General features: G+C 59.7%; 1 protein-coding gene across 7 annotated transcripts in view; it reads left to right on the top strand.

Moving 5' to 3' along the window:
- The first annotated feature begins 2,405 nt into the window (after nucleotides 1-2,405).
- Nucleotides 2,406-16,507, top strand: part of EPHB2 (EPH receptor B2) — a 140,225-nt gene continuing 126,123 nt past the window's right edge. For 4 of the 7 annotated variants that reach the window (XM_071798395.1, XM_071798397.1, XM_071798396.1 and 1 more), the window contains exon 1: nucleotides 2,948-3,161. In XM_071798395.1, coding sequence (XP_071654496.1) covers nucleotides 2,963-3,161 — 199 coding nt within the window. In that variant the 5' untranslated portion in view covers nucleotides 2,948-2,962. Of the gene's footprint in view, nucleotides 2,584-2,947; nucleotides 3,162-16,507 lie in introns of those variants that run through there. The other 3 variants (XM_065854889.2, XM_065854890.2, XM_065854887.2) reach the window with 2 other exon arrangements.

A 16,507-nucleotide genomic window follows, 5' to 3' on the forward strand; every position in this document is an offset into this window, starting at 1 on the left:
AGGGATCCGACAGTCATAGAAAGCCCTTCCTGGGAGCAGGGTGAAGGTGTGAGGTTGGACCAGTGCCCACAGCTCATGACTGACTCTGAAGAGCATCTTCAGGCAACAAGCTGGACTTCAAGGTGTACATAAGATCTTCAAAGTCACTGTGGCAGTCAGACAATAAGTCTGTGTAGCCCAAGGTCCCACCGTCAGCAGCAATAGCCGAAGGGGGTGCTCAAAGGGTTTGAAGAAGAGAGAAGGTCTCCAATTCACTTGGGATAAAATTCCCACTGCCCTGGCAGCACAGCCCCCGAGAGCTGCAAGAACATCCTGAGGCTCTGGGTGGGATCTGGCAAACAGGGTTGCTGCTTGTTCTTCGGCTCCAGGGTCTCACTTTGGAGAAGTGGGTGGATCCTCTGGGATGCACGTGCCTAGTGCATGGCAGGACACAAGAGCCCCGGGATCCGGAGGCGTTTGGAAAGGGTGAGTGCTCTCTGATATCTGGTGGGACACGCTGGGTGCTCCGGAACGGTGGGGAGTGAGGGGACCATTGCAGAACCTGGAAATGGGGGAGCCCTGGGTGGGTGCTGGGCAGCTGCAGGGATGCTTCGGCCCCTTGCCCTGCAGAGGAACACATCTAGAGGAGGGAGCGGCCAGACCGCTGGCTGGCCCTGGCCCTTCTGCCTCCTCCTGTAGTGAACTGAGCACTCTCCATGCAAGAGTGAACCCTAATGAGGCACTAAAGACAAAAGCTTGTGGAGCTGTGCCACAGGTTTCTCCGGAGGCTGCTGCCATGAATGTGGGGCCAACCTGTATGACCAGTAACATCCACAGTGACAGGAGCTCCCAAAGGGAGCCTGCAGCTGGCCATGCTGAGTTGAGGAATCTCATTTGGTTCGTGTGTATGGCCAACATGATCAGGGAGCACTGACCTCCTCCAAACACACCTGTGCTGGGCAAGAAATGAGTCACTTGTGATGGACCAAATCAGGGAATCCGAGATGTTCAAGCTGCTGATGCAGGAGAGGAACAAGGAAGAGCACAGTGAGCCAAGATGTTTTATTTCAGTGTCTTAGACACTTTGGTGAGCTGGGGGGCAGGGACTCATCCTGGTAGTCCTGTGTCTCCTCACTTCTTGACCTATGAACCTTGCACAGCTCCTATAATGCTCCGTGTGCAGCTCGTGACCTTCTCTGGGAACATCCTCGAGGACATACATGTGAGTTCTGTGGGATGCGTCTGACTGTAAGAAAGAGGGTCACAGTTGCAGGAGGTGAGCACAGGGTACAAAATGGACGCTGGTGGGCTGAAAGGGGTGAGAAGGAGATGTCAGGGTGGTAGCAGAGGGGACCTCTTGGGGCAAACAGTCCTGGTGACAATCACACATGGCCTGGAGAGGGTTTGGCTCATGAGGGACTCAAAGGGCAGATTTGGCTCCCAGGCAAGTGGGGAAATTGGGTCCATTGCGTGGCGTGATGGAGAGGTGGAGTCTCAGCTTGCACTTTCTGGGAAAGTCCTGCTTGACCCCGTCTGGTGTGACCAACTCACAACTTGAGCTTGTGACGAGCTCACAACTGCTCTGCACGGGAAATGAGGGAACTCCTGCCCCACCCGGGTTGACTCCTGCGATCTGGGATGGTGGGGCAGTCAGGGCTGCCTGGAATCTGCCAGCAAGAAGTCACAGATTTTGTCAACTCTTCATTTATTTATTTATTTATTTATTTATTTAAAGCCACAGATTTTGCCATCTCCTTACTTATTTTTTAACCGATTTATTTATTTATTTAAAGCCACAGATTTTGTTAAGTCCTTATTTATTTATTTATTTACATTTTATTTTTGTCCCGCTGGACACATCCATTTTTCCTGCCGGGCCCCGCACGCTGCCCTCTGTCACCTTCGTCCCCCCGGGACGCCCCACGCCCGCCCCGGTGGGCAGCGGCGGGGACCGAGGGCCAGGCGGGCGCACCCCGGGTGGAGCGACGCTGAGCCCCCGGGGCCGCCGGGCCGGAGTGGGGCTGCGGGCGGTGGGAAGGGCCGAGGCGGGGGCATCCCCCCGGGAACCCCCCCCTCCGCCCCCCTCCCCGGTTTTTGCGGCGCGCAGTCAACCCCGGCGAGGAAGATTTGGGCTGAAATCACGGCTTTCTCTGGATGATCGACAGCTCCGGGAGAAACCATCGGCGGGCGGGGGGAGCCGCCGCCCGCCGGCCGCCCGCCGCCCCCCCGCCGCGCCGCCGGGCCCCCGCCGCCCCCCGCCCCGCCGCCGCCCGCCCGCCGCCGCCGCCCGCCGCCCGCCGCCCCCGCCGGCAGCGCGGAGCCCCGGGGCGGGGCGGGCGGCGCGGGGCGCTCCCCTGCGCGGCGGCGGCGGTGGCTCGGCCCGGCCGCGGCGGCGGGGCCGGCGGTGCGCTCCGTGCCCGCGGCCGTGCCCGCGCCGGCGGCGGCCCCAGCGAGGGGGCTCGGCTCTGCGTTCCGCCGCTCCCCGCCGCCTCCATGGAGCGCCGGCCGCGCCGCCTCTGATGCCCGGCCCGGCGCGCACCATGGGGCCGCTGTGGCTCTGCTGCCTGCCCCTCGCCCTGCTGCCGCTGCTCGCCGCCGTGGAAGGTAAGGGGGGCCGCGGGGGGCGGGGGCCCTTCTGGGGCAGGGCGAGCTCCCCTTCGGGGCTTTTCCCCTTTTTTTGGGGGGGGAGGTTGGCACTTTGTCCCCCTCCCCCCGGCCCGCCGCACCCCCTCCGCAGCGCTGGAGGGGAGGCGAAGTTTTGGGGAAGTGCTGCCCCAGCTGGAGGTGTTGCCGCCGAGCCCGCTGCGGAGCCGGGGGCCCCTCGTGTGTCCCGTCCCCCTCGCCCCGTCCTCCTACCCTCCCGATCGCTGCGTTGCCCTTCTCTCCGCCATCCCTTCGCCAAGGTGGGCATCCCTCCCGGCACCCCGCACCCCGCAGCACGTCCCCCGGTGCCGCTCGGTACCGCGGAGCCGCTCTCCGAGGGATGCCCGGGCTGTGCCACGCCGTGCCCGCCGCTGGCGGCTGGGAGAGGCTTCGGGGCGCACCTCGACAAGGCCTTGCCGGCATCCTGGTGCTCATGGCCGGCTCCCCGTTGGCGGCGTGGCTTTCCCGGCGGCTCCGGGAGAAGCTGGGCTCCCCGCCGAGTTCCCCCGGTGCTCAGACAAAGCAGAGCCAGGCGGCAGGTGGGGAGCTCCTGCGGGGTGGGTGCGTGGGGCGGTAGCCCGGTGCTGGGGTCTGGGCAAGGGGGGACTCGTCTTCCCGCTCCCCACACCATGTCAGCCGTGCCTGGTGCCTTCAGCCCGCCCGCTGCACAGCACCCCGGCGAGCACTGGGGAACCGGGCTGGACGGGGGTGAGGACAAGGTGTCAGGCCGAAAACTGGCTCGTCCTGGCGCGGCGTGGTCCATGGGTGTCTGCCCATCGCAGGAGGGCCGTGTCCGAGCCCGCAAGGGCCCAGGTGGCTCCACTGTCCCCTGGCTTCGCTGGGCACGCTGGGCGTGGAGGCGCCGGATGGTGGGAGCTGCAGGGACGGTATTTGTCTGGAACATGGATGAGGCACCATTTATTAAGTTGGAGTTTTGGGAGATGACTCATGGGTTGGCCAGCTATACATCGTGATATTTACAATATGGGAGCTTGGCATAAATAGGACTATTTACGTTGCAGTGGAGAGCGCTAGCCAGCTATGCTATTCAAAGGAGCCCAGTATGTTTTTAATTATGGGGGGGGTTGGGGTGATGAGCGTGTTTGTGGGAGCATGCGAGTCCATGTGGGACATCTGGCCTGATCAGCCAGCGGCGTTGACACTTACAACGGGGTTTGTGCTTGGCCAGTGGGGCCCAAGCGGGCTGGCCCGTGTGGAGCCGATGCTGGTGACTGCGGCAGGGAGGGAGCCGGGCACCTTGTGCAGGGACAGGGTGACACCCGGTGACACCTCCACCCCGCCCGGCCCGTCCTGCACGCCGAGGGGAGCTGCCGGGCAGTGCCGAGGGTCAGTGACCAGCTCCTGGGGCTCTTGTGTGTTCGCTTGAAGACACAGGTGACCTTCCCGCCACCATGGCAGGAGTGGCAGGGCCTGGATGTGCGAGCGCCTGTGCTCGCCCAGGGTATGGGGAAATGTATCAGGGGACGAGGGGATGGCCAGAGCTGGCGGGGGTTTCCCCCACCTGAGATGGTCGCTGTAAGGTGTGTTCCTCCATGGATGGGGATGCTCCCAGGAGGTGCTCGACAGGGGCCCTGTGCTGTGCTTCCAGCGGCCGTCCCCATTTGGGGCCGAACATGTCGATTTGGGTTTGTCGGGGTCCGCCCCGCGCCCTCGCTGTTGCCGCCTGCTTTGCGTGTGTGTGTGATGGGTTGTGATGGTGGCTCACAGAGTGTGGTGACCATGTCCCAGCCTTTCCCTCCTTGCAAAAGCTTCTGGAGAGCTGGAGAGGCAAAACCATGCGGGACACAGCTCCGGGTGAGCCTCTGCTCCCGCTCCTCTTCAGGAGCTGCCTTCCCAGGGCTCTCTGGGCGCTCGACGCGGTGTCCTCTCCATCCCCGGATGCTCGGGGCCCCGCTGGTGCAGCGGACTGACCCACCCGCAGCCGCTGGCCAGGCAGACACTGTCTGGATCCCCCCGCACCCCCGGCCACCGGGCACCCCGGAGGCGGCGATGCCCCCTGTGCTGCCGTCACCAGCAAATTCCCAGGGCCAAAATGAGGGCAAAAAAGTCTCGTTCGGGGGAAAAATGCGTTCTGGTTATTTGCCCAGGGATCCTGCCTCCCGAGTCCTGTTTTCAGCTCTGCTACAGAGCTTTTCTGTAATGCCGGTAATTTCACTTGTCTCCTCTGTGCCTCAGTTTTCCTAATTACAAGGCGTAAAATAATACAAGCGTCTTTCCCAAGGGAGCCGCGAGGTTTTGTTAATGAACATGACAAAGTGCTTTGGGATCCGTGGTTGAAAGCGCAGCCTTAGTCAGTGCGCCTGTGTGTGGGGTGTTTATTTATCTACATGCTTTATATTTCTCTGTATGCTATATATTCACTTGCATTTAACAAACCTTAATTAGAAACAAAGCCGATAGGGAAGGAAATATAAACAGGAGTGTGCATGAAAATTGGAAGTTGATTACTCACTGGCCAGCAGAATGCATGGCTCGGGCTTGGGAGGAAAGGCTGTTTGCTTAAAACCGGCTCTGTTAAAAGGAAATGTGAAAAGAACGTAAAACATAAATCAATATGGAAAACAGGGAGGTGGATGACAATGTACATAAAGCAGAGGTTAAGAATTGCATACAGTTGTTAAGGCAGTTGCAAGGTAATGTATCTGCAGCTGAGAAAGTTCAGGCTTGTAAAAGGAAAGGGGTTTTTGTGTGTTTTTTATTTAAAAAAAACCCCCACAACAAACCACAAACCAAAAAGTGAAGAACAAAGGAGTCCTGGAAGGGTCTGGATCCCACACCGTTGGTAGCGGTGCCGCTATCGCTAACGGCTCCTCTTTGTGTTCCTGCTGGTGTGTGCCGCGCGCCTCCCTGGAGCACCGGTGCTTCCCAGGTATTTTGGGGGAGCTGGGAAGGGCACTGGGGTCTTTCAAAATCAACAGCCCAGCGAACTCACGTGTGAGGGTGGAAGGAACCCAAAGGCGCTCTTCCCTCTGTCGGAGTTAACTTTTCATAAACCTTGCGGCGCTGGCAAGTTTCCCAAGGGCTGGAGGAGAGCCAGCCATGTGCCAAAAACGCAAAAGGAGAAACGAGATGGCCCCAGTATCCGCGAGGGCGCCGGGAGCGCGGAGGCGGCGTCGGGCTCTGGTGGGCGAGGGAGAACCGCCCGGCACGAGCTGTGCGGGGAGCAGCGTCGCGGCAAGGGGATGCTGAGCGTCCTGCGGTCCTGAGCCCGGCCTCGGGCCGGGAGGGGACGCTGGGGCGGGAGGGACGTGTCCTGTCCCGGGTGGGCATCCCCAGGGCACCTCGGGACTGAGGTGCCGGGCATGGACACCTGTGCTCATCCGCTGAGCAAGCTGGATGCAGGACCTGTGTGTGGCTGCATAGTTAAGAATGTATTAAAATGTGCACAATATACATTATGCATTTCTTTTATGTACATAATGTACAGTATATTGTATTTTATGTATGCTATAACATATTTTAGCGTGTGAGGTCTCCTCTCTTGTACACAGTGTTGTGACCCACTGCTGAGCGTCTCCGCATCCTCCCCCAGGGCTGGGGACGGCGCGGGGATGCCAGCGAACGCAGGGCTTGGCCTGTACCTCCTTGAGTCCGGCGCTGTCGCTGCTTCTGCTTTGTGGCCACGGTGGAGGAAGACTCTACCTGTCCCTTTGGGGTTCCAGGTCACACCGGGCAGGCACTTTGGCCTTGGTGCCAGGGTGTGCCAGGACCACGGGAGCTGCGGGAGCATCCGCCGGGTCCAGCGCGCTCCCGAGGGGCACAATGCGGCGACAGGTCCAGGGAAAACCACGGGAACTGCTGAGGAGTGGACCCTCCAGATTTGCAAACACTGTCCTGCATCCGTGCTGGAGACGAAATTTTGACGAATGGGGCTGAGGCGTGGGGCAGAGACCGTGGGCTGGGGTCGGCCCTGTGCTGCGCCTCCTGCCGCTGCCTCCCCTCCCCGCCTGTTTCCTGGGTTAATTTTTGACAAGGCGCATTCCTTGCACCCACCTGCCCTTTGCGTTACCACGGCAGCGACTGGGGGAGAAAACTCCTTTTGCAGACCAAAAGGGTGCCCAATTTAAGCATTTGTGTCGCTGCCACCGCAGCTCTGCTCTTCTGCTTTTCTCAGGCAGGAGCAGCAGTTACTCCCAATTCCTACTGTATTTCCAGTTTCTCTGATGATAAAAGCCGAGGGAGGAGGTGCTGGAGAGAGGCACCGAGGGGACAGGGCTGTAGGGGACGAGGGCTTGGTGCCAGCATGGCCGCTGATGTCTCTCAGTTCTTGGGGACACCCCGCAGAGGGATCGGGGATGCACACGGGATGTGGCTGGGCCCTGGGGATGCTGTCAGGGGTTTTGGGGCTGTCCCCAAGGCTGGGAGCAGCTGTCCCCTTTGCAGACGGACTGAGGATCTGCCGGCACTCGTCGGCGGTTTGTGTACACATACCTGAGCTGGCTGTGAAGAGGGGTGGGCAGCGCGGGGCTGCAGAACCTGCCCGAGGAGCTGGGTAAGTACTGTAAATACTGGATGCTGAGATTCCTCCCGAGCCCCAAGTGCTTTTGTGTGATGAACCAGAGTCTGAACCCCCCGCTCCTGCCCCAACACGCGCCCAACAGACCAACCCGGTGGAGATGGGTGCCTGTCCGTGAGTCTGTCCGGCGGCGGGTGTTGGTTCCCATCTCCCAGAAGATCCTGTTTCACTGAGGAAGACCCCAGCCAGCCCCCACCCTGGTTCGCAGTCCCTCCCAACCTGGTTTCTGGTCTGCAGAGGAGCCAGAGCGAAGCGCGGCTGCCCGTGGGATCGTGTTGGGATGGGGAGATCCTGGGAGGCAAAAGTTCAGTGTTAGATAAGGGGGTAACGATGGGGCCTCCTGCGATAAAGCGCTGACGTGCGGCGCGGGCGGGAGGGAGAGGCAGCGCCCGGGAGGGGGCGCGGGAGGGGGCTCTGCCCTGGCTGGTACCCAGGGATGCGGGGGGTGTCACTGGGGATGCCGGAGCCGCAGGGACCCCTCGGCGTGCCAGGGGCAGCAGGTAGGAAGGTGTGAGGAAGGAGAGGTGATGCAGGGGGTTGTGCAGGGAGGTGTCAATACCAATTTTATATCGATATCGGGTGTCTGGGGCATGTGCTGGGTGGGTGGCAGCTTGTGCGGGGTGCGGGCGCAGGGGTGGCTGTCCGAGCGGTGCTGACCCCCCATAGCAGAGCAAGATGGAGACAAAGGGGTAAGTGAGGATCATGCTATGCTGTTCACTCTGAATTTCTGTGTTCGGGGCGCGGGGAACAGCGCTGGGACTGTGCCACCCCTCTGAGCGACTGCCGAATGTTAAGGGAGGTGAAACAGGCCACGAGGGCAGAAAACACAGCTGTAATTGTGGATGATCTGTGCCTCCGTAAATGTCGCATAGGGGTCTTACGCAGAAATTATAGTTTTAGCGACTGCGAATAATCCCGGCTCTTGTCAGAGCCCAGGAGAGGAGAATCTGGAGGTTTAGAGCCCCGCATGGTGTGGTGTGAGGTGTGGGCTGCTCCGTGGGACCAGGTTCAGTCCCTGGTGGGCGTGAGAAGGGGCCGGTGAGCTCCGGAAGTCAGTGAAGCTTTGTCACTTGGTCTGATAAATAATGTTCTTTCCACCTTCCCTTAGACCATCGCATCCGTAAAATGATCAGCACTCCAAGGTACCACACAGTGTCGTTTCAGAAGGAAGGAGCTGAAGGGAGCAGCAAAGTACTTGCACGTGATGTGGGAAATGATATTTAAGCTCGGGGTAAATGCATGCAGCTGTGTAATGTGTGGGTTTTAAAAAAGAAAAAAAACAGTGATTAAATGGCAAATTGAAGGAGGCCAGCGGAGGTAAAAAGATGCTCTTCGAAATGTGGAAGTTGTGTCTAAAAGGGGAAAATAGAAAAAAAGTCAGAAAGGGTGGCGTGGTGAAGGCGAAACCATATATGGCAGCCTGAGAGGAGTTTGAGAAATAACTTGTGAGGAGAAACGAAAAACCCCTCAGGCCCCTCCCAGCGAAGGAGAACTGGGAGGTTAAACCAGCCGGGATGGAGCCCTCGGGGACGGGAAAGGTTTTGGTGTCCCCAGGTGGTCGTGGCCAAGGGGACTCCTACCCAGGAGCTTTTCCTCCCCGGCAGGGCTGGGACGCTGCCCGAGGTGACGGCAGCAGAGCTTAAACTGTAGAGTAAACTGGTAAACGAACATTTGGGCCAGAGCAAACAGGCCGAGCATCCTTTAAGAAGAGCTCCCTGGGTGATCCAGGAGACTCCAGAGCAGTAATTTTAGAGGAAGGGCTTTCCTATGGATTAAAATCTGCTTAAAGAGGGGGAAACAAAGAGTCAGTTTTCCCACTGGACGGGGGTCAGCGTGGGGCTTGCGCTGTGCGATGTGTTCATAAATACTCCAGAGAGGGGTGGGAACCCGAAAGCGGGAAAGTTTGCAGATTATACCAAATTATTCAGGATGATAAAAACAACAGTTGTCTTTAAAATATTGTAAAAGGATCTCATGACACTGGATAACCAGGCTATAAAGTGGCAGATTAAATGTAGTCAGTGATGAATGAAAAGGGATTCACTTGGAAAAAAATTACCCTAAACCCATGCATGCACAGTGGCAGTCTTTAAATTACTTATTAGCATTTTAAGAAAGAGATCTTAAAGTCATTGTGGATGGCTCTTTGAAAGCATCAACTCAGAACAGGGAAGGGCTGGGAAAGGAGGGTGAGGATGCTGGTGCAGGAGTGGTACGTGGGTGGGGGGCTCCAGGAGACGCGGCTTGGGGGTGCACGGAGGTGCATGGGACCACAGGAGGTGTGAAGAAGAGGGTGGTGAAGGGCTGACAAACCAGTATTTTCTATTTCTTAATTTCTCAGTTGCCTGTGAGTTCTCCAGCAGCAGGTTTAACCAAGGAGGGTGGAGCGGGGGTTACGCTGGGCAGGGTGAAGCCCATCCCTGCCCATCCGGGTGCAGAATGGGGTGCAGAAGGTGGGGTGCTTTCTGCACCTTCTCCCCAGCATCCCCCGTGTGCTGCTGGAGGTGGAGGGAAACCAGGAATCCCGGTGGCTCAGGCTGCTGTGCTCTTTGTCTGTCCCAGGGGAGCGGGTCCTCCCCGGGCTCCGACGCTGGATGCTCGGTGGGGATCCCGTCACCCCCAGCTCGGCTTTGTCCGCAGCTTCTGGGGCAAAGCTGCGGGGTTCGTGTCGCTACGGGTGCTCGTGGCCTTGGCTGTGACGGTGGAGCGTGTGGGAACATCTTCCAGCCTTATGAGGCCCTTGATTTTGGCAGGGTGGCCGGGGAGGGTCAGTCCTGGAAAGTCCCCCTTGGCTCTCGCCTTTGCCCTGCTCGATGTTTGGGAGGGCGAGAGTGTCTGGAGCTGGGAGAGGAGAGGAGCTGCCCCCAGCCCTGGGTTCATTTGGGGGTGCAGGCTGGCTTAGGGGTGCTCAGGCCCTTGCCCACCGGCTGAGCAGGTCGGGGGGTGGCGGGAGCGGCCGAGCGTGTGAACGTCCCCGAGGCGGAGGGGACGCCGTGAGCCGCGCGGGCTCGTGCTCAAAAGGCCAGACAAAGGGAACAATGGGCTCCGCGGCTGGGCTCCTGGGCAGCCCGCGGCTGCGAGCCCCCGGCGTGGGAGAGGAGGGGGAGGCGCTGGGGCTGGCCGAAACGGCTCCTTTCCCCTCTGCTCCCACCCCAGCTCTGGACCCAAGGACAAACCATACCCCAGCTGAGGGTTATCTTCCACCAAACACCTTGCTGCCGGTACCCAGCCAGGACGGGCTCATTTGGGGGCCATGTGCCTGGCAGTGGGCTGAGAGGAGCCCTGCTCCATGGATTAGAGAGCAGTGTAGGGGAAGGGGACCTGGGGGTCCTGGGGACAGCAGGGTGAGCATGAGCCAGCACTGGGCCCTTGTGGCCAGGAAGCCAATGGTACCTGGGGTGGGTTAGAAGGGGGTGGTCAGTAGGTCAGAGAGGTTCTCCTGCCCCTCTGCTCTGCCCTGGGGAGACCACACCTGGAATATTGTGTCCAGTTGTGGCCCCTCAGCTCCAGAAGGACAGGGAACTGCTGGAGAGAGTCCAGCGCAGCCACCAAGATGCTGAAGGGAGTGGAGCATCTCCCGTGTGAGGAAAGGCTGAGGGAGCTGGGGCTCTGGAGCTGGAGAAGAGGAGACTGAGGGGGGACTCATTGCTGGGGATCAATATGGAAAGGGGCAGTGTCAGGAGGATGGAGCCAGGCTCTTCTGGGTGACAACCAATGGTAGGACAAAAGGTTCCACTTAAATTTGAGAAGCAACTTGTTGGGGGTGAGGGTGCCAGAGCCTGGCCCAGGCTGCCCAGGGAGGTTGTGGAGTCTCCTTCTCTGCAGACATTCAAACCCGCCTGGACCCCTTCCTGTGGAACCTCAGCTGGGTGTTCCTGCTCCATGGGGGGGTTGCACTGGATGAGCTTTCCAGGGCCCTTCAACCCCTGACGTTATGGGATTCTGTGATTCTGTGAAAGTGCCACCCCAGCTCCCAAAACACGTCCCCAGAGTGTTGGGGATGCTGCCAGAGCCTGGTGAGCTCTGGGCGCACGTCCTGGCCGTGGCTCACAGGGTCCCTTGTCGGGTGGCGGCTGCTCTGCTGCTGTGGGCAGGGGAGAGCCAGGGTGGGTGAGGAGGGTGAAACAGGGACTGGAGCCTCTCTCCTGACCCTCTGTGAGCCTGGACCACCTCAGCAGAGGGATGCAGGAGAGAGGAGGTGTCTCAGTCCTCCACAGCCCTGGTGCATGGGGGTTGTGGGATGCTGTGGATCGAAGCATCAAATGCATCATGGTGGTCAGTGCAGGTTCTTCATATCCTAGAGTCTCATGGGGCAAGGGAGGACCAGCTGGAGCGCTCTGTCTCGGAGCAGGACACAGGGCTGCGCTTTGGTCTCCAGAGGAGATTCTGCTTTTGGGATCCTGCTCCCTGTCTGCCTTGCCAAACATCCTGTGATGCCGTTGATTCACATGAGGTGGCCACCCAACCCAAGTGCTTTGGCTTAGGCTGCTCGCTAAGACTACAGGGTCTGGCATGATGTGTCTGAGGACAAACTGGGCAGGAACAGGCTGTTCAGATGCTTCCAGGCATGTGGTTGCTTTACCCAAGAGACTGATGTGTGTGTCCTACCAGGACCCATCTCACCTGCACGCGCTGCTCTCCCTGCTCCCTGGGCACGGGATGGTGCTTCTGGAGGGAGCTGCAGGGTCCTGCCCTGCTGCTGGCTCCTGCACCTGCTTCTCCCTGGATGTGGACAAGGTGCTGCCCCTGTGAGTTTGGCTTCCTGCCTTTCTCTCATGAGATGCATCTCTTTCCGGCAAGCTGAGCTTTTTGTATGAGCAGTGTTTGAGCTGTGTGTGGGCTGTGTTGGGTAGGGTTAGAACTCACCTGGGGATGACACCTCTATCCTGTATCTACCACCTGTTCTGAGGATGTGTCCGAAGAAGCTGTTTATGATCTTGAGTAAGAGCGAGAAGAACTCCAGACTGACAAACACACGTGCAGCTGGTTTGCGTTTTGGCGCACAGGGCGATGGATATGGTAGAAGGTCACTGGAGATCACAGCTGAAAGATCAGGATCCTGAAAGATCAGGTAACCGTGGTGGCTGCAGCAGAGCGGAGGCTGGGGAAGCTCTGGAGAGGCCCGTGCGCACCACATGGCCTGTGTGAGATGGGCTGGAGCTCGCCAGGGGTCACGTCTCGCCACGCAGAGCTTACAGTTGCGTTTCATGATTTGCTTTGCTTGTAATCCTGTTTCCAGGCTCCACAACTGCAACTCAGAAACCTTTACGGTGAGCCTCACTTAATAAATCTTTGCCTTGTTTTACTTTTAAGCCTGTCTGGTATTGGGGGACAAAGCGAGCAGGAGAAACGTGTGAACTGGGGGCAGCGTGGATGGGATAGAACAAGGTGTACACGCTGGCTGGAGCGCTTTGCTCACGGGGGTCCTGGCCGGGCTGCGGAGGGGTCCTGGTGGCACACGGAGAGCATTCCCTGCGGATCCTTCCTGCGGGACACAGCAGCTCCACCTCGCAGGTGGCTGAACGCGCATCCCCAGCCTTCGCCTGCACACCCTGGCGCACCAAGGGCTGCCTCGCGGGGCCGCCTGGGGACGGTCACAGCTCCAGCAGGGGCAGTAAGCCGGTGGCGGGTTTTTTCTTTCCCTGGGGAGCAGAGTGGCGGTGCCTGGCCACGAGGAATGGCCGGTGGCAGGGTGTTAATTGCCCGGCGGTGGGATGGAGATGTCTGCCCCTCTGAGCTGGCTCTTGCCTGCATGGGGTGCGATGCTGTGGCAGCGAGGGGGTGGATTGAGGCAGGCAGGGGAAAGCAGCCCCACCAGGGACAGTTTCCAGCCAGGCTGGGCAGAGCCTGGAGCTGCTCTCTCTGTGCTAACCAGGACAAAGCCCCGCTCCTTTCACCCACCTTGCAGAGGGACGAGAGTCCCCATGCAACAAGGACCCTCCTGGGCTTCTCCCGTCCTCGGCTCATGTTAGCACCGCTCTGGAGGCTTGGAAAGGATAAACACAGAAGTGTGCATGATGCCGTGTGGAAATCCCTTGACAGCAGACACATAGCAGAGCAGCGGGGCGCTGGCGTGGGCTGGAGGCACAGCCTGTGCCAGCTGCTCCGGAGGGGACGGGTGCTGAGCGCCTGCAGGACTTGTCCACATTCATCTGCTCCACCTTCGGGGAACCTCGGAGAGGGTCCTCGGACAGATGCAGAGCAGTCGGGAGCAGGGCAGGCACGGGAAAGGTGCTAATTAGGATGTTGGCAGCATTAGTAGGGGTTGGTGTCGGGCTGGCGGGAAGTGTTGAGCAGCACGCGGGGTCTGCTCGGCGTCGCGCTGGGTGTAAATCTCCGGGCAGGAGGCAGCGCGGCGGCGATGGGGCCAGCTCAGTGTGCGGTGGGGCCAGCTCGGTGTGCGATGGGGCCAGCTCGGTGTGCGATGGGGCCAGCTTGGTGGCGATGGGGCCAGCTTGGTGTGCGATGGGGCCAGCTCGGTGTGCGATGGGGCCAGCTCGGTGTGCGATGGGGCCAGCTCCGTGTGCGATGGGGCCAGCTCGGTGTGCGATGGGGCCAGCTCGGTGTGCGATGGGGCCAGCTTGGTGGCGATGGGGCCAGCTCGGTGTGCGATGGGGCCAGCTCGGTGGCGATGGGGCCAGCTCGGTGTGCGATGGGGCCAGCTCGGTGTGCGATGGGGCCAGCTCCGTGTGCGATGGGGCCAGCTCGGTGTGCGATGGGGCCAGCTCAGTGACGATGGGGCCAGCTTGGTGTGCGATGGAGCACCCTGGGGTGGGTGGCTGCTGCTTTGAGCCCACCCGTGGCAGCTGGGTGATGTGGCTTTGTCACGGGGTGGCAGATCCACTTTCAGCATCACCTGGTGATGGGGAGATGGTTGCATTAGGCAGATGTGCTTCTGCTGCACAGAGACAGCACCTGATAACACCTGGTTTTCTCCTCTTTTTGACTCTTCACCTTTCTTTTCCCAAGGCTGTAGGTGAGATGGAGGAAAGTCACTAACGATGCTTCTGTTTTTTTGGTCTGGTATCAAACTCTTGCTCCTTCAGATTGAATAGCTGCCATGAGATTTGGCTGTGACTGACACCTGTTCTGGCTGGAGAGCGACAGCTTTTGATAAACACAGATCCTCTGGAAACGCTGATTTTACTGGCAGCTGCTCCCATTTGTCGTCTGGTCTCTGTTCCTGGGTTTGGCTAAAGCTTGTGTCTCCATGGGAGGATGCTGACGGTCCTGGGGCGGAGCGGTGGCTGGGGAGCTCTCCTGGGCTGCACTGCTGTATGGGGGCTGGGGGCAGGCAGGACGTGCAGACACAAGGCTTTGCTGGGGAGCACATCCAGGTCCATCCCTCTGGGCTGAGCACTGGGGCTGAGCCAGCGGCTGTCCCCATCCTGGTGTGACATGACTCATGGGCACGTGCCGAAAGATGAGCCAGCCCGCTCGGCCCTGGCATTTGCTGTTATCCACCTTGAATCCTGGGGGCAGTTCTGGGCCCCTCACACCAAGAAAGGCCTTGAGGTGCTGGAGCAAGTGGAGAGAAGGGAACGGAGCTGGTGAGGGGCTGGAGCACAAGTGTGATGGGAGCGGCTGAGGGACCTGGGGGTTCAGCTGGAGAACAGGAGCTGAGGGGAGACCTTCTGATCTCTGAACTGCCTGAAAGGAGCTTGGAGCCAGGGGGGTCGGGCTCTGCTCCCCAGGAACAAGCGCCAGGAGCAGAGGAAACGGCCTCAAGTTGCGCCAGGGGAGGTTGAGGTTGGATCTGGGAACAATTTCTTCCCCAAAGGGCTGTGGGGCATTGGAACAGGCTGCCCAGGGCAGTGCTGGAGTCACCATCCCTGGAGGGCTGGACAGACGGACATGAGGTTCTCAGGACATGGGGCAGTGCTGGATTTAGGTTATGGTTGGACTCGGTGATCTTGAGGGTCTCTTTCAACCAAAATGATTTTGTGATTCTGTCCCTTGGCCCCTGCTCATCTGAAGCACAACCTCTCCGGGCTGGCACCGTGTTTCCATATGTCTCTGTGTAAGAACAGGTGGGGCTGCATGAGGGGCTTGAATGTTGGACTGGAAAGTAATGGATGTGTAGGGGACACTGCCCAGGGCTGTGATCAGTTTGGGAGTGGCACATTTGGGGACCATCTGGAGGGACCTGTTGTGCGGATGGGTGGCAGGGCTGCCCACGGCCTCGCGCTGGGGGAGGCAAAGCAGGTCACCCTGGAGGAGAAGCCTTACTCTGTAATTTTGGTAGCCTAAATATGACCTGAACTCCTGCTTGTGAGTGCTGAGCCCTCGGAAAGCTGACCTGTGTTTTACCGTGTGTTTGGGAGGTCCTCGGTGTGTGGGCTACACAGGGAAAAGGGAAAAAGAAGGGGATTTGCGAGGTCAGCCCTGGGTGTGTCGTCCACCAGCCTGGAATTGCTCGGTGGCCAGAGGGTGGGGAAGGGCTTGGACCCTGCTGTGGGTCCCGCGGGTGCCGCAGCTCCTGGAGCCGTGGCAGGGCGCCCACCCCGTGGTGTTTCCATCAAGGCGCCATCCGGGTGCATCGGGGGCTGTGCTGCGTGTGCTGGGAGGAGAAGAACCCCCTGGGTGTGGGGGCTCAGGCGATGGCACCCGAACGCGCTGCGGGGTCTCCTGCCCTTCCGCAGCAGGAATGGTCTGTGGGCTTGCACAGGGCTAAAAACTGCTGGCAAAGACCCATCCCACACAAAGAGCCCGGCTGAGCACCGAGGGACACGTCCCCCTCCTGGCTGTGGGGGCTGAGGGTGCTCAGCGCGGGGTGTCTGAAGTGGTGGTGGCTTTTGTCTGGTGCAGAAGAAGGGTTTGAAATCAGTGGTAGCTTCTTGTACTTGGCATGCTCCAGAGCTTCGACTGAGGGGCCAGCTCGTGTGGCCGTGGGCGAATGTGAGACACAGGAGCCCACCTGGAATGGGTGTGTGGTGGCCCCATCATGCCAGGGAGTTTCAAGAGGGCGGCCAGACAAAATGATGGATGAGTCAACGAAGCCAAAAAAACAAAAAAAAAAGGAGGAAAGCCTTGGTTCTGTTCCAATTCTATAACAATAAAATGAAACAAACATCATGTTCAAATTGCCTGAAGAAATCCCACCCACCAGCGCGCCGAGGGAGCCCGTGCCCGGCTGACGTCGGGCGGTCCCGCTCCCCGGGGATGCACATCCCCGCACAGTCGCTGTCGGCGCGTTGCAGCTGAGGGGGTTCCTGCCCCAGCCCCCCACTCTTTTCCCCTTCCCAGCTCAACTCTGGGTCTGGAGGGGGGGTCTTCACTGCACAGGCGTGTCCCCCAGTGCGGGTTTGCTGTCCCCCTGCGCCACGCCTGGGCTTGGCGGTCCCCACT

The sequence above is a fragment of the Patagioenas fasciata genome, chromosome 23 (genome assembly GCF_037038585.1).
Source record: "Patagioenas fasciata isolate bPatFas1 chromosome 23, bPatFas1.hap1, whole genome shotgun sequence".
Taxonomy (NCBI): Eukaryota; Metazoa; Chordata; class Aves; order Columbiformes; family Columbidae; genus Patagioenas; species Patagioenas fasciata.